Genomic DNA, 21937 nt, shown 5'->3' with positions numbered 1-21937 from the left:
TTCCAGAATAAGGAGCCCCAGTAAAAGATATCAGTGACTTAATTGATTAAGGAATATACATTGCAAAGGTAAATACTTTTAACTTATTTTCCTTTATACGGGCTTGGGTTACGGTATATAAAATACCGCTTGATTGAGCATCAAATAATTCCATCGCTTAGGTGGTTAATTGAATAGTTTGATCGGCTCATTTAAACAGTCTTGTTACTTAAAAGCCTTTGGGAGGGGGGGGGGGTTAATGACCATGTCCCGGATATCCTTGGCATCATTCGAAGAAATGGCCACGACCTTGACTCTCGGGTGTAGGCGTACACCCGGTATGATGTCTATACTATTAAAAGACGTAGCCGATGGTTTACCCGCCTCGGTTTTACGCAAATGTGGTGTGTCTATTGATCTTTAACCCGGCACGATCCGGGCTACTGAACACAAAGAAGGAACATGTAATTCGTTCACAAGATTATAATATTAAATAATTTTCCCAAGTTAAACAAACATGTTTATGCCTGGTGCATCTAAACCAATTTTCAATCATTTACAAAATGAGTCAGTTGATCGTATTTACCAGTGTAAACTGACGTATTTTTCCAAAAAGATTAAGTGCAGGTACTACACGTAATTGGTTGGCATTAGCTCCATAGCATCATTAAGAAGTCTCGCAAGCTGGATGTCTTATCTGTTGAACGACATTTTATTTTACTTTGATCCATCCTGTGGATACCATTCAACTACTTGTGATACATTTGATATTACAGTAAATGGTTGAATAATATTTATCTTTATGCTTCCGCTGTGCATTCATATATTGTGGTTTGACTATATTGTTGCCAACTACGTCACAGTAATCCCCCACCGGGCCCACCGGTGATACACGTGGAAATCGGGGTGTGACACAGGGTGACCTTATGCCCTTGGAAGTACCTCCTGAGTCTCCAGGGGCATATAGCGTTCTTCGGGGCCTTTAAGGGTTCTGCTGATGAAGTATATTGATATCTGATTCCCTTCCCGTTCCGCCATCATAACCGCACTTATGGTGGTCTTTGAAGCAGACAGATACAGAAGCAGGTCTTCTCTGGGCACTGGGGTAGCCAAGGTCGGGAGTTTGCAGATGTAGGTCTTCATCTCTTGAAAAGCGGTTTCTGCCTCAGAGGTCCATTTGAACCTGTCCGTTTGAAGGCAGTCCTTCAGCACCTTCATGAAGGGCAGGGTCATGTCAGCTACTTTTGACAAAAAGCGGTTCAGAGCGATTAGCCTTCCATTCAATTGTTGGATGTCTCTCATGGACCTGGGGGATCGTATTTCGGCCACTGCTTGAGTTTTCACCGGGTTAGCTTTGATTCCACCCTTAGTAACCACTACCCCCAGGAATTTCCCTTCTTCTACCCCAAAACAGCACTTTCCAGGGTTCAGCTTCAGATTAACGTCTTGCATGGTGCGGATAGTTTCAGCTATATCGTCTATCATGGCCATCTCAGTCAGGCTTTTGATAACGATGTCATCGATATATACCTCCAAGTTCTGTCCTCGTTGCTCTCTGAAGAGGGTATTCATGAATTTTTGATAGGTGGCTCCAGCATTTTTGAGTCCGAAGGGCATTTTGGTATAGCAAAATGTCCCTTCATCTGTGATGAAGGCGGTCTTTTCCTCGTCTTCCATTGACATCTGTATTTGATGATACCCTTTGTAAGCGTCCATGAAGCACTTCAGGGGATATTGAGATAAGGAGTCCACTTGAACGTCTATCTCCGGGAGGGGGTAGCAGTCCTTGGGGCATGCTTTATTTAAATCTTGAAAGTCGATGCACATCCTCCATCCCCCGTCTTTTTTCCTGGACCATAATCGGGTTAGCAACCCAAGATGGATACTTCACTTCTCTAACTATTCCGCCTCTGAGGAGCTTCCTGGTTTCTTCACAGGCGACCCTCCTCTTACTAGGGCCCATGCTCCGTTTCTTCTGTTTAACTGGCTTTGCCCAGGTGTATACATTGAGCCGATGTTCGGTCAAGCTTCTTGGTATTCCCGTCATGTCTCCATGTTGGAATGCAAATACGTCTATGCTGAGAAGGAGCAGCTCCTTGAGAGCACTTTTGCACTTGTCACTTAAGTGACTCCCTACTTTAACTGTCTGCTCCGGGAACCTGTCACAAAGGACCCATTCTTCGACCCCATCCTTTTGGGGTTTCTCGGATGCCTCTCCTTCAGATACGGAGGAAATTACTTCATATGAAGACTTTACCCAAGCCAAGCTCTTTGGCGTTTGGAACACTAGAGCTCCATGTGGGGTTGATGCATGTGCTTGTAGATATCCAACCTCAGGTCTTCCCAGGATTGCATTGTACTTTGAGGGTGCTCGGACCACTGTGAAAGTTAGGTTTATAGTTCGGACACGATCCCCTACCACGACTGTAAATGGGAGTCTGATCTTTCCCAAAGGGTGTGATACACTGTTGTCGAAACCTACTAGGGGGATAGAGTCCTCTTCTAGCCTGTCTCTCACATCCATGTCGAATCTGAGGAAACATTGCTCATACATTACTTCTACTCCGGATCCCCCGTCCACATGTATTCTGGCCCCTTTGTGGTCAGCTATTATGACTGAAATGTTAAGAGGGAGTCGCTGCACTTCGTTTTCCTCCAGGTATGGCATCAAGATGGGAGCTTTCATGCGGTTTGGGGAGCCCAGAATTCTGGCCTTTACACTTCTGGTGGTATCAAATTCATCCCACCTTCGAATCATGTCTACATCTGCCCTTCCAGGCTCCCTCGCATCTTTTCCTTTGCGGTCCCCTGCCCCTTCCTTAATTTCTTTGACCAGACGGGCCAGCTTACCCATTTTCACCGCGGCCTCTATTTCTCTCTTTAGATACATGCAATCATTAGTTTTATGACCAAATCCTTTGTGAAAATCACAATATTCGTTTGGCTGTGCCTTTGGCCCAGGTTTTATCGGTGGTGGTCTTGGGAAGGAGTTGTTCACCCTTTCCGTGGACAGTATTTCACTTGGGGTTTTGGTGAGAGGGGTGAAGCTGTCAGAGTAGGGGGACAGGCCACTCCCCCGAAGCCTATATGGGGAGTAAGAGGGCCTTGTTCTATCATGCAACATTCTATAAAAAGCGGGTTTCTGGAGTAAGGTGTACCTTTATCGAGAGGTTTTGCAGCCGGGGTGACCCTTCGGGGTGAGGTGTCCATCTCCTCAGCTTTGCTAACTGTGTCTTTGCCCCTGACAAAGGCTCTGACTCTGTCCATGAGATGGTCAAATGAGTGTGGGAATTCCTCCCCCAGCTTTTCGCATAGTTGCGCATGCTTTAACCCGTTAATGAAACTGCTGATCTTCATGACCTCCGGGATATCCTTGATGTTCATGCTTTCTTTTACGAACCTCTCCATGTATTGATCTATTCGCTTATTGTCCCTCTGCCTTATGTGCAAGATCTCGTTTGGGTTCTTAACCACTTTCCTCTGCTGACCAAAGTTACTCATAAATTTTTCACTTAACTCTTCATAGCTGTCAATCCCTCCAGGGGGGAAGGCTGTCAAACCAAAGCCTAGCTCCCTTCGTTAGGGTCTGCACAAACATATGGCACCAAACTGGCATGGGCCACCGTCCCAACTGTCCTGCACCCCTGAAGGCGTGAAGATGGTCCTCAGGGTCTCTTGTCCCATCGTACCGGTCAAAGTTTGGTGGCAGCTTCGTCTTAGGGGGCATGGGTGCTTCTGCGATCCTTCTGGTGAACTTTGAGATTTCAGCTAAATCCCTTGGGAGGTAGGGTTGATCCAGACCATCATCGCCTTCCTTTTCTTTCTCTTTTCCTTTTTGCTTCTTCCCTGTAATGAGATCTTCCCTCTCCTCCGAGGACATCTTTCTAAGGGCTGTCATGAACGTTTCCAGTGGGTCACTACCACTGCTTTTGTTTTGTGGGTCCACCCCTTCCTGGTTAGAAGGCGTATCGAAGGACAGTCTAGCCCTGAGGCTGTCAAGCTTCTCTTGCCTCTTTAAATCTTCGAGGCACTTTTTTAGCTTCTCCTTGTGTATGGCAACAAAATCTGGAGTGATGGGGCCTCCTCCCTTTCCAGAATTTCCACTTGGTTTTCGTTTTCTTCCTCGTGAGTTATATCTTCCATTGTGACCTTGTCATGGTCGTTCTGTACTATCTGGATGATACGTGAACTGGGTGGAGTAGTCATGTTGCTGCTTGTGAAATGGGTTATCTTTAACGTCAGAGTTCAGTGTGGAAACACCAGTCAAGCTGTTGTCCCACGGATGGCGCCAATGTCGAATACCTAAATCCCTGATGACGTTCAAAGGGGTCTTCGCTGACGTCAAGATATCACGGCCTTCGTTACTACAAAAAAGTAAACCGTTAGCCTCGTCACGGAGGGCCTCCGTGGGGGAATCCGTGACCAAGCTCCGGCGTGAGAATAAGTAAATTTGCCGGAAAGTTGGAGGAGTCTATCCCGATGAGTATGACCACCGGAATGTTTCCTCTAATGTGTGAATCCAATAAATATGTGTGTGTTTAATATGTAAGAATGTTGGTCGGAATAAATGAGAGAGGAGTAAATGAGAGAGTTTTAAATGCGATACCTTCCGAGAGCCTGCCTGATGATCACTCTTTTCTTTCCTTATATAACATCTAGACCTTATCTTCCATGTGAGATATTTTATTAAGATGATCCAAGGGGTTCTGATGGTCTTTGGGGGGCTCAGACACGTGTCTGACCCCCAACGGCGAGATGGTCGCTTCATTTAATGCTTCCGGCTAGGAAGTACAATTTCCAGCTAAAGATCCTTTTCTAATCGAGCATTAAATGTGGCCTTTCTTCTCTGATTCTAGTTTCCCGCTCATTCAGTAAAAGGAGAGCCTTAGTGGGCAAGGTAAGCCACTGTTAGGCTTATGTCCTGTTGGGCCCACGTGATAGTAGCCCAAGATGGGTAAATGGGGCAACCCATAGGCCCGTCGTCAATATCGTATTATGTTTAAAATACACATAAATAAATTATGGGATTTCAAAGGACGCTATGTCTATCTGTTGATATCTTAATTTCTCAAACACCATACTCATTTATTTTATTTTATAACAATTTTTTATCTTAATTAAAATTTATAGATTTCAAATTTATTTGTGTAATATTTAGAATCATTAGTTAGATTTTTTACTACCCATTTAATGGTTGTTTGATACTATTACATAATAAAGATATTATTATGATATTTCATATTTATTGGTTTTTAATTCTCAAGATGTTAAATAAATTCTCACAAGTTTAGTAATAGTTCAATCAATGTTAGTTTCTTTTTATGTTAGGGTACTTGGAATGATCTCGGGGAGTTGGTTTGGGGAGTGTGTTTGCTGAGCGGTGAATGATCGCCGGCTTCAAATCGGTGAGTGGGGAGTGGTGATTTCGGTGTATACTCACCGCAGCGGGGAAGAGGAGGGAAGGAGGAGAGAGGGTGGGGGGTTTAATGGTGGGTCCCAACCCCTTTCAACCAATCACAATTTTTTTTAAATCTTTACCACTCTCTAGGTGCTTGAATTATTGCCAGTGATTGAGTGCAAAACGGGGAGTGAAATAGGGACTTGACATGTCATATATCATTGGGTAGGGAATTACTCAAACACCCTAAAGTGATTGAATGATACCCTCCACCCTTAATGAGTGATACACACATAACGTGTTTATTAAGTGAGACGTTTATAGCAATCAACACGCCAAACCCACTATGTGTAACCTAGTGAACAATGAAAAAATTCCATAGAAAGAAATAACATCAAAGTAGCAAGTTAAAATTACAAACTCTAGACATCACACTTTGACATTCTAAAATATTATCAAACAAGTTTCAAGTTGAATTTGACAAAACATATAAACATCCCCAGATTGGCTCATGTGTGTTTATCTCACTTGGAAATTGAGGGCCCTTAAACAAAAGGCATAGATTAAAGCAAATGATACGCAAAAGGCAACTAGAACCGTAGCAACGGGGCCCATGAAATCTAATCTAAAGCCATAGTGATCTTTGATATACCAATTCATGGCTGGGTCATATGACATCCCAGGCACTTTGATCGTATTCTCTGCATCATGGTATTGTGAAACGATGTACCCATACACACTCCAAGCTATAGGACAAATCCAGTAGTACCACACCCACCACTTCGGGATTCTCTAAAATGTTCATAAATATGTTAAATTTAATGCAGTAAACATGTGACAAATGTTTTATATCAATGATAACTTACCGGTTTAGGGATGAAAAAACCTGAAAAGAAATTAAAGAGCCCATAGAATAGAACTGCTAATACGGCTGCTATTTGCTCGTTTGGTGTGATAGATACAGTCATCAACCCGTAGTATGTGAAATAGAGGAATGAACAAAAGCTGATAAAAAAGAACCAAAGAAATTTGGGTGCTGTCCAATCGAATGATACCATAGGATACACTATAAAAGTGTAACATATTGTTTCCACAAAGACATATGGTATCTCGACAAGGACCTGGATGAACCCCAATTGTTAGAAGTAGAAATCAATGATAAAGTATATTCGTAATTAGTCGTGTGGAAATTTATTCAAATTTTGACCTGTGCCATGGCATATGGTAATGTTGAGTACATTCCAGCTGCTCTTTCTCGATAAAAGACTGTTCTTTCCGAGGCTACCACAGGTTGTGCTGTTTGGCAATTGTTCATACCAACAAAGAATACTCCAGCATATAAGGCCCCAACAATCGTGGTTAAGTTGTTACTGCTCTCTCTAAATACACACACACAAATAAGAATTATCAAAATGGTTTTAAAAAATCATCATAATTGATGTTATGTGTAAGTGTTTTAAAGCAACCTTTTTTCACCAATCTTCCAAAATGTTATCCCAATCAATATAGACGCAATTAAAGTGAAGATGTTGCGGACAAGGTTATAGTCAGGATTTCTCCAATAACTCCACCACATCTTCCAAATACAAGACTTGAATTGTCCCCATGTAGATTGAGCATATTGTGTTGCAAAATGAAGATCTTCTGCTCCTGGAGGTGGCGTGCTTAACTCTGCCACTAAATCCTTGTTCTTTCTGTGGATCATACATATATCTTTCATTACTACCTTATGTTACTTTACAACAAACATAAGATGAAAACTTACTGATGTAATGCTGATGATTTGAAGTGCTCAGCAAAATCTATCCCAATACGACTTTCTACAACACTTGAACTGACTTCTAACATCCATGTTGCTGGATTATATTTTTCAGGCATCTTTGGAACACCAGGAATTTCCTGATTGTATGATAAAATGTTTAGTAACATCTTAGTGTTAAAATAAATGAAATGTTTCATAATGTTTATTTGGTAATATGCTTGAAAATTACCTCAAAGTAATCTATAATATTTCTAGAATTCGTTCCTAGAGGTCCTGCATATATCACTTGCCCACCTCTTTTCAATAGTAGCAACTCATCAAAGGATTCAAATATATCAATACTAGGCTGATGAATGGTGCAAACAACAGTTCTCCCCGTATCAACAGTGTTTCTCACCGCCCTCATAACAATGGCTGCTGCTCTTGCATCAAGGCCAGAAGTTGGTTCATCCATGAAAATAATGGAAGGGTTAGCCACAAGCTCAACTGCAATTGTTAACCTCTTTCTCTGTTCTGTTGATAAACCAGTAACTCCGGGAAGTCCTACTATTGCATCCTTAAGGTTGTCTAGTTCAACAAGCTCCATAACTTCGTGTACAAAAGTCTAAAAAGTAATAAATACAAAGAAATTAACACAATGTATTTCTTAGTATCTTGTTTGACAAAAATGATAGTCCCTACCATCTTCTCTTCTTCACATATCTCTTTTGGGAGGCGAAGAAAAGCTGAGTAAATCAATGATTCACAAACAGTGATATTGGGAGAGTGGATATCAGTTTGCTCACAGTATCCAGAAATTCTTGCAAAAGTTTCTTGTTTCTTTGGAAATCCTGATATTCGTACATCTCCTTCAATATAACCACTTGTCTTTCTTCCTGCTAAAACATCCATTAGTGTGGTTTTACCGGCTCCACTAACGCCCATCAATGAAGTTAAAACTCCAGGCCTAAAAGCACCGGTTACTTCACAAAGTAACTGCAACCTAGTTTCTGTCACTCCTTGTTCTCGCATTTCCTGTTTAGTCAGTTACCACTGGATTATATATGTATGTTGTTAATTTAGGATTCTAAATGGGAATTTAAGGTTAAAAGAAGAAAGGAAATTACTTGGGGCATATCAACAAAATAGTTCATATTATTAAATGACATGGAAAGTGGAGTAAATGGAAGAACCATTCCCTTCTTATGAGCCTTAGCATTATTGGTGTTTGATCGTCTTCTTTCAAGCTCCTTTTCGGTATATCCTTCTACAAAAGTCATATATGAAAAAAAACATGCATGCGCTTAAGTTTCCATGTTTAAACCCTTGGCTTGTACATACCTGTTCGAACTTCCATCCTTGTGGTTTCTTCTTTTGAAACGATTGCTTGTGGTTTACCAAGGGCTGATCATTTAGTAAGAAAATTAGGATGGTTAATTACTACTTATAAATTAAAATTATTAGTTATTAATTATGAGACTTACGATCTAAATACATAAGAGCCAAAGTGAAGAGGACGTTGAAGAGAACTACAAAACCTGCAAGAGAGGCAATACTAATCCAAAACCAACTTTCTTTAGTTGGGATATCCATGTTTTCTAGTATCGCAATGCCCACTCTAGTTACATTGTCCATGCTCTGCGAAGATCACAACATATATAACTATGATCCTCTTTTTTATTATGTGTTGTTTTTTTAATAAAGAACCAACAACTTACCATCTTGTTCATCCACCTAGGTGCAAAAAACTCATTAACTGCAAAAGCTTTGAAGCCATATGATAAGGGTGACACCCAATATCCCCACTCCCACCAATCAAGAATCTGACTTTTAGGCATGATGAAACCACCTAAAAGAAATATGATGAGAAGTGCAAGGGTTCCACCTGTGTTTGCAATGTTCATTGTCCTACATACTCCAGCAATAAACCTAAAATATCCCCCTCCGACATTTTGGAGCATAAAAACTAATAGGAAGTGCTTGAAGAACCTATACATGAACCATAGAAGGATGCATATTTTTGTTAACATTGATAGGCTAAAAAAAGTATTAAGCAACAATAGTAGTTAATATTTGTTACCTGCTAGCTTCAGGGGCAAGGCCAACACCGTAATATACTATGGCCATCCAAAGAGTACTCTCTAACACAGATATTGGTACGCGGAGCAAGAATGTTGGAAATGTATATGCCCATGGCGGGTGGAACAAAAGGTCTCTTTGCTTAAAAATTACAGGAAGCCTTATTATGGTGAGGGAAATTTCAGCAAGACCATTAAACATATTTAGCAGCAAGCTAAAGGCAAGTGTTCCAATGTAGGTTGAGCCATCTTGTTCATTCCTTGTGTGCATCCTAGTCCTAAAAAACACCGTCATAATAGTAAAAGATAATATGGTGAATTGTACAGTCTTGAAAATGTAAATTGGGCTGTTTCTCTTGATCAGTAGCCATTCCTTATCCCATGAAGCCTTAAGCAGCTCTCTTTTGGAGACCAAATATTTCTTGAAGACTAAAGCTGCTTTGTGGCTTTGATTCTTGTCATAAGGTATTGAAAGTTCATTCTTTAGCTTTATACCCACATGGAAACTCTTGAATCGTTCAACAAATTCACTAACTGGGATATATCTGTATGGTTTGCTTCTATCTGCCCAATATTGCTCTTGATCCTTTCGAGAGGTGACCTGTAGTCATGAAGATATATATATCAAATGTTTACAGTATTTATTATTGGCTTGGAATTCATCAATTAATGGTAATTAGTACCTCTTGTAAGAAGTCAGAAGTGCCCTTTCTAGGAGGGAGTCTAAATCCACAACTCTCAAAAAACTCTAGCGCGTTTTCTCGTGGTCCTTGATACACAATTTGTCCCTCTGATAGTAATATTATGTCATCAAAAAGATCAAAAGTCTCTGGAGCAGGCTGTAGTAGGGACATGAAGATTGTTGACTCCGTGAAGTGTACAATTTGTTGCAAGCATTTCACTATCTGAAATGTAGTTGAGCTGTCTAGACCAGTGGATATCTCATCCATAAACAAAGTTTTTGCTGGTCCAACAAGCATCTCTCCTGTTTTTATTTTTACACTATAGTTATATCAAATTTGCCAATCTTACATAAAACCTAATGAGGGGTGATTAAGTAAACCTGTAGTGACTCGCTTCTTTTGTCCACCAGAGATTCCTTTTCTCATTACATCACCGACGTAGGTGTCACGACACATATCCAAGCCCAATATCTGTTTTCGTTTAACAAAAATATGATGCGATTTGTGAAAGTATCCCAAGTTTGGATAATATCAACATAAATAGGAAAAAAAGTGTAATCAAATTTGAATAGCTAGTTGTTTCTTACCCTAAGAATGTAGTAAGTAACCAAATTGCTTCCATATCCTTCTATGGCAGTTCCCTTCATGAAAAGGTCAACATCAGCTTCTGGGAAAATTCCTGCCTGCTTCTCTCTTCTTGCTAGCTCCGCCAACAATTCTATATATCATTGTTTTGTTATTTGTCACATCTGTTTAATTATTGCAAGACTTGAAAGACCATCATCTTTTTAAAAAAGAATTACCTATCTTTGATCCGACTCCTTGGCATCTTGCAGCGAAATCAAAGGTTTCTTTGACAGTCATTTCTCCAACATGAACATCGTACTGACTGATGTATGCAGAGGTCTTTCTTGGTTCAAATTCATTTAGCTTATGGCCATTATAAGTAATATCTCCTTCAACCTGTTTAGTTTATATGTTACGTACTACCCTTGTTGGTTTAGATTATAACCATTGTAACTAATAAAGAGCTCATGTTAATGTTTTTAGAGATTTTTTCTTGTAGATAGTGTCATTTTAGATTAAAGCTTGGGAAAAAAGTGCTTAATTGAGTTGTTTAATTTGTAAAAAGGAGTTTAGCATACTGAATGAACGTTGCCCAATCTGAAGAGTTTAGCTATTTTGGGGTAGAAAACCTTTTTGTTTTATGTTAGTTTTTTTTTTCATTTGGTTAGTTAATAATGTTTAGAAATAAATATATATATACACATATACAGTTTACAAACAAGTTATAGCATTCATCGTTTGTAGATTTGTCATGTGTCATTTGTGTTGACGTCATTAACATTATGCACCCAATTCGGCCTGTCAAAGATGATATCGTATTTAACTAAGGCTTAAAGTATCCACACACCCTATCTGTCTATTTACACACCCTTTGTCTCGTATAGGTCTATACGGGGCGTATAGGGTAACATCAAACTCAGTGCCTGACTCATGTTAGTTCTGGTTTGTCTGCTCCTATACGCCGCGTACAGGCCTGTACGTGGCGTATAGGACCCCTCGTATAGGTCTCGTATATGACATATGCCTCATATATGCCACGTATAGGCCTAAATGGGACGTATATAAGTATTTTTTTTTACAAAAAATTTATACAATATTAATTGTTTAGAAAACTTTTATACAAAAATAAGTTTTCTATTTTAAATAAATAAAAATAACAAGTATAGGATATCATACAACACCCATATAGGCCTATACAAGACCTATATTATATGATACGATACGATACAATACGATACTATAGGATACAACACCCGTATAGGCCTATAGGTGTAGTACAAGTCTCGTATAGGTGTAATTTATGTCCCGTATAGGCCTATACGAGACTTATACTACAGTATATGATACGATACAATACGATACTATAGGATAGGATACAATACCCGTATAGGCCTGTAGGTGTAGTATAGGTCCTGAATAGGCCTACATGCATATACAAGACCTATTGGGACCTATACGAGACTTATATTATACGTTATATGATACCATACTATAAGATATGGTACAACACCCGTATAGCCCTATAGGTGTAATATAGGTTCGATATAGCACTATAGGCCTATTCGGGACCTATACTACACCTATGGGGCTATACAGGTGTTGTATTGTATCTTATAGTATCATACCGTATAGTGTATAGCATAAGTCTCGTATAGGTCCCTTATAGGTCTTGTATATGCCTATAGGCCTATACGGGACCTAAACCACACCTATAGTCCTATATGTGACCTATACTACACCTACAGGCATATACAAGCGTTGTATCTTATCCTATAGTCTCGTATCGTATAGTATAATGTAGTATAAGTATCGTATAGGCATCGTATGTGCCTATGGATGTAGTATCGTATCATACAGTGTAGTATAGGTCCCCTATAGGTCTTGTATAGGCCTACAGGCGTATACTGATGTTGTCTCATATCCTATAGTATTGTATCGTATTTTATGGTGTAGTATATGTCTCGTATAGGGCTAGACTGGGCGTCTAGTGTGGTCCAAAAGACCATTATAGCCTTGTTTTGCCCTAGTATAGCCCTAAATCAGGGGTGTAATAGTCTTTTAAACAACCCTAGACCCTAGTCTAGACCTGTAAGCGGCGTATATTTTTATTTTGCAAAACTCCATCCCCTTGAAGTTTAAAAATTTTAAAAAATAAAGGAATATTGGATTTCAATAATCCCAGCTATTTGTCGTTGGCCGCCAACAGTCCCAACTTAAAAAATAAGCAATGGCAGTCCCAACTATTGACATATTGGCAACCAATGGACCCTGATTAACAGAACTCTAACGCCGTTAGTCTCCGGTCACCGGAAAACTGTTTTTGGCCAGTAAAAGGGTTCTAAAGGTCCGATTAAAGGTTACAAAGATGTTTGGGACGAGAATGTTAAGTTTTCTAGCAAAAAAATTGAGTTTTCCAGCCAAAAATAAGTTTTCCGGCGAAAAAGGGAGTTTCCCGGCGACTTCAATAATTGAGGCTTTTATTAGAAAAAGGTTCTTAAAGGTCCGTAATAAGGTTACAAAGAGGTTTGGAACGAAAATGTTGAGTTTTTCGGTCAAAAATGTTTTTCCGGCGACCGGAAATTAACGGCGTTAGGGTTCTGTTAGTCAGGGTCCATTTGAGGCCAATATGTTAATAGTTGGGACTGCTAGTGGTTATTTTTTTAAGTTGGGACTGTTGGCGGCCAATGACGAATAGTTAGGATTATTAAAATCCAATATTCCAAAAATAAAATGGCAAATTACTATTTTTTTCCCTGAGACACCTCAGTCTAGGCCTAACTCAGGGCTAAAATATTAAATTTGTCATTTATAGAAGGGTTTTTTATTTAAAAAAACCCTTTATACACATACGCCTCATACAGGCCTATACTAGGCATATAAGAGAGGCAAAAAAGACCAATTTACCCATGAGTACAACCCCAAACCAGGGGTAAAATGATCTTTTTCGTCTATACCCCGTATAGGCCTATATGAGGGATATACGGGGCATATAAGACAAAATATGACATAATAATAGATTCTCTTAGAAATTGAAAAAGGTTATACGCGACGTATAGACCTATAAGAGGCGTATATGAGGGTGTCTGAAGCCACTTGGGTGTGTGAATATGTAGAGCCTTAACTAATTCAGAAATATGCAGAGGTTTTATAAGAATTTGTGGTTTGTTTATATTTTCTTTAATTAAAGAAGATTTTATACATATATTTACTTACATATACATTTTACAATGACGGCAATAATATTGTCACCACATTGGTGAAAATTGGACGGCTGCCCTTTTATTTTCTTTTTTTTTTAACTTTTAATTTAATGTTAGTATAATATAATATAATTATAATTACCCTTTCAAAACTAACGATTTCGCCCTCTATTCAAAATTATGCTTTTACCCTCAGCTCAAAATAAATTTATACTTTTGTCCTCAGCTAAAAATTACGATTTCGCCCTTAGTTCAAAACTATGATTTTCCCCCAGTTCAAAACAAAATTTTGGTTTTGCCCCCAGCTAAAAATTACGAATTTGCCCTCAGTTTAAAATTATGAGTTTGCCATCTTTTAAAAACTTATGATTTTGCCCTCAGTTAAAATCTGGAGTCTTGCCATCGTTTTAATTTTTTTTTTCAAAACTATAGTAGTTTTTATTTTACTTGGTTTACTCAATCTAACTTTTTAATCAAGTAGGTGTCTGACACTCGCCATTGTTTATGACAATTTACTATTTTGCCCCCAGCTCAGGCTTGCCATCCTTTTTTTAGCAAAACTATGGCAGTGTTTTGGTTTAATTGGTTGAGTCGATATAATTTTTTTTGAGATCATGTTATGAGTAGTATGCACAAGTAACTAAAATACATGCGTATATGTTATTAAACTAAGAAATATTCGGCCTAGCGCCCCGCAACGCGGACGGTGCATCCAACTAGTTAATTTACAAACGGTGGGTGAATAGTAATAAATCGTTTGTAAATTCAAAAACAAAAATTAGGTGATTGATTTGCATTGTTAATTGAATGATTAAGAAAGAAGAAAGAAAAGATGAGATAAAACAGTGGAAAACAAAGGAGCCAGTTTAGCAAAAATGAACTTTTAAAGAGTATCTTAAGCATCATGGCATAAAAATTTACCATTGAAAAAACGTCCATAAGTAAGATCATGATGCAAATATTTCATGGTTTGATTCGTTTTTACTATTGACTAAAATCCAAATTATAACAATATTTTGATTTTTAGATTTTTATAATCGACTGATACCAATTATAAACAGTTCGGTTAATCTGATTACATTGTTTAATCGCCGGTTTTGGACGTTAGTGGATTCAAATAGTTTTCAATTAATAAAATTCAATTGTATCTTTGGTTAGATAGAACATTAGCAATTTTTAGTTAATCTATAAAGGTTACTAAGACTATCTTTAATGTTAAACGCGTCCTTAGACGCCCTTAGCTGTCACATCATCTGCCACATAATAGGAGATGGTTCAAATGAAAACTACTTTTATGGTGAAAATTCGAAAACTAACTAAAAAAAACCTAAAAAACACACAAAAAAAATTTTTTTTTTCAATTTTTTTTAATAAAAATTGCTGGTTTTTATATATGAAAAAAAACTTTTTTTCAAAAAAAAAAGTTTTTTTTTGTAGTACACATGTGTAATACTACACATGTGTATGTGTAACACATGTGTAGTATTACACATGTGCACTACACAAATTGTTTTTTTTTTTTTTTTGAAAATTTTTTTATATAAAAAAACCTACGAAAATTATTATGCAAAAAAAAAAAAAATTGGTATTTTTTTAGCTTTTTTAATTAGTTTTCGAGTTTTCACAATAATTAGTGGTTTTCATTTAAACCTTCCCCCCACATAATATCCTTACAAATCCTTAAAAACCTTAATTTTATCTCCAACCCTACAAATATCCTTACCATTCTTAATTTCTAACTCATCACCCATCCATTACACACAATATTTAAATAAAACATTTCTTTTTTTACTTTGGGCCCACCTCATCGCATGAACCGAGGCAAACTCATGCCTTTGTGCAAGGACATCTAACCTAAGGGCATGTTAGGATAGATGCACTTCAATGGTAAGGATCTCCAAGGGCTTGTAAGGTCATCCCTCTAATAGATGCATTGAAGATAGTCTAAAAGTTTAAAATAACAAACAGAGGTACTAATTTTGAATTTTGTAACATTCTAGAGTATTAAGACAAACTCAAGTTAAAATTAACTAAAAGCTAAGAATTCATCTTTTTGCATCTTAGCACCCACGTTAGCCGTATTTACTATATACACTTCGTTTTCAATTTAAATGTATATGCTTATCATATTATATGTTTTACCGTAATTTAATAAATCAATAATATATATTACTATGTCATAGTACATTATTAGACACATAGTAAATGGATGTTCAAAACTGGATATCTAAAATTTTGGATACTTGATTTCACTATTTCAGATATATGTCAGATAGTTCGGATATTGGATAATTCAGATCGAATCAGATTTTCGAATACAGTTATTTTTTAACACCCTTAGTCACCATCGATTATTATTTAACTATATTACACACATGTTCATGTTCATAGTATATCACCTTCCGCTACAAGAAAATTACGTCTGATATGACGACCCTTTAGCGACCACAAGAAATTTAAAAAACCCCATTTTTGAGCATAACTAAATAAACATTAGAAGTATTTTAGCTAAACTTTTCTAAAATGACGCCATTTTTAAAGAAAAAAAATTGAAACTCCATGTTTTGTACTGACCATTAAGCTAGAATCAAGCTTTCCTGCCAAAGCCAATAGAAGAGTCGTCTTCCCAGATGATGGTGGACCCAACAGAAGTGTCATTCTGTAACATTACAGGTTCATTGTTACGTAACTATATATATGTGTGTATATATACACACTCAACTCAACTACTTATATATTTTGGTACCTTGCAGGTTTGATTATCCCTGATACATCTTTAAGAATGGTGAGTTTGGCTTTCTTAGTCAAATTGATTCCAACAGAACTCAGAAGCGATTCAAATGAATTTCTAGCGACATTTAGTAGCGTTGGAAGCGCTCTATCACCGACGTAGCAATCTGCTTCTATGGTCACATTCTGAAACCGAACTTCTATAGTTGGTAGAGAGATGCCAACCCTGAAAGATCAGTTTGTTTCATAATTAAGTGTCAAGTTAGGGTTTACATAATAGACAAATTATACATATATATAATATATATATAAACAATCTCAAGCACCTTTAAAACCACTAGCTAGCACATCAAAAGTCAATAAATAGATTGTCACCACGGTTATCTATTATCATATAGTTATTTATTATAGATAACCCGTCTACTACCTTCTGTTTTGATGTAACTTAACAAGTAATTTAAAAGAAAATTATTTTGTTTAAACAAAAAAATTATTTTTAAGTTTGTTCGTTAGATTATTATTCTATCTATAGCTTGAAAACTAGTATAGTTATTGACATGTCATCGTTAACCTGGGATCAGGGGCGGTTCAATGTGAAGGTCAGTGGGTGCACGAGATACCTCTCAACTTTCATGGCGAAGCCAAAAAACATTTCCTCCGTTTTATGTATCAAATATCCTTTAGCATATATTAGGATACTCCTAACTGAATGTACGGTAATTTTTTTTTCTTTGTTTATGACTGTACGGTCAACTTTTTTTCTTGATACCCCTGAAGTTTTCTTCTAGATCCGCTAGCGCTTGTAATTAAGTTACATATTCATATTTAAAGAGGTTAGTCATGGTTGATTGACATCTGAAAAACCCTGTATTTTACATATATAGATTATGGAGTTGAAGGCTTACTTATCAATCCGATCTCTGAACTTTTTCAAGAACCTGCCATTATCTTCTTCAGCATCCTTGAAGATCTTGTCAATGAAGTTTTGATGAGCTTTCGCATCGAGCTCTCCTATGTTTAGTAGTAAAGTATCAGATGGTGTTTGGTTTTGTAGATCAGGAGCTGAAATGTTTAAGTTCTTGAAGATGGTTGTTCGTATGCGGTTGTAGGTTGGCAGTTTCTCCAAAGCAGCCCATCTCAAGGCCTCTTCGTCCGCCACAGAGCCACGGCTGCTCCGCCCATGACTGCTGCTCACGGAGAACACACCATCAACTCGCCTACTCACACTTCTACTTATGCTTCTCATAATATTTCCTCCATGAGTTTCCTCCATGGTCATTCTTCACTTTCAGAACAACCAGAGTTCTACCTATTAATCACTCATGTTGTGCTTTCTTTGCATGGTTATGAATTCATTGAGTGGCTATTTAACATTTTTTTTTTGTCGTGCTTCAATAATTATATCTGTTTTTTTTTTTTTTTTTTTTTTTTTTTTTTTTTTTTTTTTTTTCTGGTTCGTTTATATCCCACGTACAAAAAATACATTTATATTTATAATTATAACTGAAAATTCAGGCTTAAACTTTCCATGTACAAACATTTAATAATTAAAACTTCAGGCTTTAACTTTACTAGAAGAAACTTATTTTACCACCAATTATTTGATATGGACAAATTGTAAAAAGATAAAATGGTCAGAAATAGCTTAAATAAAAGGAAGAGTAAATTACGTTTTTGGCCCCTGTGGTTATATCAGTTTTACTATATTGGCCCAAAATAAGATTTTTTAACAGATTTGCCCCCATGGTCCTTATATATAATTGTTTTGGCCCCTAAATCTAACCAACCCCTAACTCAAGTTACTTTATGGGTCACATGCTTATCACATGATGTCTATTTTGGTAATTTCCTCCCCTTTCTATCTTCTTCTAACTTAGAAAACCCTAAACCAAAAACATAAACAAAACTTTCAACTCATCAGTTCTTCACATCTCAAACACACCTACACATGAAAAACTCTCCTGCTCACCTTCTTCCTTCTCAATGAAGGCCAACAGCCGACCGGCGAGACCACCGACGGCAAGCCAGCGACGGCTACCGGCTACCACCGGTGAAAAAGATCAAAGAGAGAGAGGGCGACGAGATCGAAGAGGCTCTGACGACGAGATTCACGGTAAACACCCATCCCCTTCCTCAGTTTCCTTTATTTTTTTCAGAAAAATTAATGATGATGGGTGGTAGTCTTGAACACGGTAGGGCTTTCTCTTGAAGTTCCTTGAAGAACTCACAGATGAATGGAGCAGATAGGTTCATTGTGGAAACCTTTTAGATATTGTTTGGTTTGAGGGTATGTTTTGAAGAAATGGAGTTGACACAGATAAAATTGGGCATATCCAAACCCACCTAAAGGGTTTTTGGGTTGGGTGGCGGTTCTCGAAGAAATTGGATTGTTAAAAAGAAATCTGTAGATGTGGGTTTTGACCAATCAGGTTTTGTTTGTTCTTCAGATTTATAGCGGAGATGATGTGTGGGATGTTAAAAGTAGCGGAGATGATGTGTGGGTTAATAGTTAATTTGGGGAATCTTCATATTTATAACAATCGGGATGTTAATATATTTTTTTTGGTTTGTTCTTATTCATGATTTAAGTGGGTTTGAAGATCTGGGTTTGAAGATGAAAGTGGGTTTGAAGATCGGGGTTCTTCGATTGTTTAATTTCTTCGATTGTTGCTGAGTTCTGAATCGATAGCTTTCAATTGCAGTTCTGGGTTTGAAGATGAAAGTGGGTTTGAAGATCTGGGTTTGAAAGGGGTTTGAAGATGAAAGTGGGTTTTAAGTTCTGGGTTTGTTCAAGAAAGATCTGCAGATGATGATGATTTGTTTAAGATTTGAGTTTTATTTATAAAGTCATAAAAGAGGAGGGGAAATTACAATTTTACCCATCATGTGCAACCCATGTGACCAAGAAGTTAACCAGAGTTAGGGTTTGGTTAGAATTAGGGGCCAAAATGGTTAGATATAGGGACCATGGGGGCAAATCTGTTAAAAAATCTTATTTTGGGCCAATATAGTAAAACTGACATAACCACAGGGGCCAAAAACGTAATTTACTCTAAAAGGAATAATTTTGATCAATTTAGAGCAATGTTTTAAAAATCGGTTTAAACGAGCTGATTGAACCGGTTAAACCAGATGCCGGATGCTTGGCCGGCATGAATCATACCGATAAACTGAGGAAACGACAAAGAAGTCATACCGCCGGTATATTGGGTTACTGGTTTAATCTGGTATACCGGTACCGGTTTATACCAGACCAAAGGTCAAAATTTGAACTTTTAATTTTTATGTACCTAAAAAATGTGACTATTTATCTTCTTAGTAAAAGTGTAAAACCTAGTGCCCACAATTGACAATCCACATCAATCAAACTTCTTCCTCACTTAAAGATAGAAAATCATTGGTCTGTTGAGATTATGTTCTTCAACTGATCATTGACGTTTACCTTTTTTTTTTTTTTTTTTTACTTTTGTTCAATCATTCATGTGGAAATTGTTGTAGTGTTTGCTAATTGCTATATAATGGGTAGTTAATCATGAAATTTTAGATAACTTTTTTTATTACGGATTTACTTTTGAAATATTTTTTTATTATAGAATGGAGAAGTTTTGGATCTTTTTTTTTGAGTTGAAATTATATTTTATGGATACATAGGATTAATTAGTCAACACGGTTGAACTGTCCGGTACAACCCGGTTCAACGGGTTGAACCGTTTCTGAGTCTAACCCGGTACGATTTAAATACCGGTTTTGAAAGCATTGAATTTATAGTTAACTAGAATTAAGCACACGTTACGGCGAGGCATAAAACCGTGTCAAATACCACAAATACCACACCAACACCAGCACCATCAACACTGAGCCGATCTAGAAGTTGCGCGTTGCGAGGAACTTCTCAAAGGGAAAAAAATTAGAACGAAATTTAAAAAAATTTTTTGTGAAATCAAAAGTATAGGGGCAAAGCTAAAGTAAAAAAAAATTGATGTTACGTTGCAAATAATGAAAAGTTTTAGGTTAGAATTTGAAAAAACAAATTTTGTTAGGTTAAAATTGTAAAAAATAAAAACTTTTGGATTTAATGTAAAAAAAACATTTTTAAAAGACAAATTGGATTTAAATAATTCCAGCTTTCTCAATTTGGCCAATAATAATCCGAACTCGGTTATTGGCCGATAATAATCCGAACTGGTCGACTTTTGACCGATAATAATCTGCATTAAATATAGCTTAACGGGGTTAAGTTTTTTCCGAATAACAAACTGATGTTTTAGGGCTTTTGATTAGAACAAGGATACGAGTTGATTTATGTAAAATTTACCTCTAAATACTACCCCAAACGACGAAAACGGTGCTTTAATTCAGGTGTTTAAACTTCCAATTAACAAAAATCAAGCCGTTTGAAGCATCTTTTCGAGGTAAGTTTTACATAAATCAACTCGTATCCTCGTTCTGATCAAAATCCATAAAACATCCGTTTGTAATTCGGAAAAAAAGCTTAACTCTGTTAACGTATTTTTAACGGCGGGCTATTATCGGTCAAAAGTGGACCAGTTCGGATTATTATCAGCCAATAACTGATTTGGGATTATTATCGGCCAAATTGAGAAAGCTGAGATTATTTAAACCCGATTAGGGAATTTGCCTGTAATAATCCCAACTAGAGGTATTTGGCTATTGACAATCCCACCTTTAAATATTCCCCCCACCAGTCCCACCTTTCAACTATTTTTCCTACACCGGTCCTCCATTAAAAAAACTTAACGGAGTAATGTTTTTTTTTTCAAATTAAAAACATTTTTTACGGCTTTTGATCAGAATGACGATAGGAGTCCATTGATATAAAACTTACCTCAAAATGGTACTCCAAACGATGAAAACGGCGCTTCAATTCGGGTGTTTCAATTTCCAATTAACAAAAATCAAGTCATTTGGAGCACCATTTCGAGGTAAGTTTTACATCAATGGACTTGTATGATCGTTCTGTTCAAAAGCCCTAAAAAATCTGTATGTAATTTGGAAAATAGCTTAACTCCCTTAAGTTTTTTTAACGAGGATCGATGTAGGAAAAGTAGGGGAAAGGTGAGACTGGTGGGGGAATATTCAAAGATGGAACTGTTAATTACCAAATAACCTCTAGTTAGGATTATGACAGGCCAATTTCCCAATCTGATTTGCCTTTAAAAAAAAAATACCCTTAAAGCATAAGGTATAACACCCACATGGACAAAAATGTTGCTAATTAATGGTATATAAATATAAATGGGTCTAAAAGTGTTTTCCATCTTTTAAACCCAAAAAAAAAAAATAATAATAATAATAATCTATGTCCTAGATTTTGTATTTTGAGTTTAAAGATTTCTCTTGTGTTTTTACCCTAGTATTTGATATAACCTTTTAATATGGGGCTATCTTACCTTGTAAAGACAAATATCTCTAAGAGGAGAGATCATAAGTTCACACCAGGATAAATAAACAATTTATATTTATTGGTAAAAGTAAAGCAAAAGTAATATTTTTCATTCAAAACATTCTGATACATCTTTATATTATAAAACGTGCAAAGT

General features: G+C 37.1%; 1 protein-coding gene across 1 annotated transcript; it reads right to left on the bottom strand.

The window, feature by feature from the left end:
- Window positions 1–5728: 5728 nt before the first annotated feature.
- LOC110864657 (ABC transporter G family member 35) lies at window positions 5729–17826 on the bottom strand. Its single transcript, XM_022113772.2, has 19 exons — window positions 17282–17826; window positions 16393–16602; window positions 16221–16305; window positions 10683–10842; window positions 10467–10597; window positions 10260–10350; window positions 9880–10181; window positions 9199–9797; window positions 8837–9107; window positions 8603–8756; window positions 8460–8522; window positions 8246–8385; window positions 7821–8153; window positions 7369–7743; window positions 7143–7276; window positions 6844–7071; window positions 6585–6756; window positions 6244–6498; window positions 5729–6169 (listed from the first exon to the last, which is right to left on the bottom strand). Exons 1-19 carry the CDS (start codon window positions 17653–17655, stop codon window positions 5897–5899), a joined length of 4350 nt encoding a protein of 1449 aa, XP_021969464.1. The 5' UTR covers window positions 17656–17826; the 3' UTR covers window positions 5729–5896.
- Window positions 17827–21937: the final 4111 nt, after the last annotated feature.

The sequence above is a fragment of the Helianthus annuus genome, chromosome 16 (assembly GCF_002127325.2).
Source record: "Helianthus annuus cultivar XRQ/B chromosome 16, HanXRQr2.0-SUNRISE, whole genome shotgun sequence".
Taxonomy (NCBI): domain Eukaryota; kingdom Viridiplantae; phylum Streptophyta; class Magnoliopsida; order Asterales; family Asteraceae; genus Helianthus; species Helianthus annuus.
The sequence above is the reverse complement of the archived record's forward strand: the minus strand, read 5'-3'. Positions and strand labels throughout refer to the sequence as shown.

What these genes read in the sequence shown, in the direction of transcription:
- LOC110864657 (XM_022113772.2), bottom strand. Translation starts at nt 17,655, where the DNA reads ATGACCATGGAGGAAACTCATGGAGGAAATATTATGAGAAGCATAAGT. An exon ending in CTAGGTGGATGAACAAGATG is followed by an intron (nt 8,757 to 8,836) that starts GTAAGTTGTTGG and finishes TGATCTTCGCAG; the next exon opens with AGCATGGACAATGTAACTAG. An exon ending in GGCTCTTATGTATTTAGATC is followed by an intron (nt 8,523 to 8,602) that starts GTAAGTCTCATA and finishes CTAAATGATCAG; the next exon opens with CCCTTGGTAAACCACAAGCA.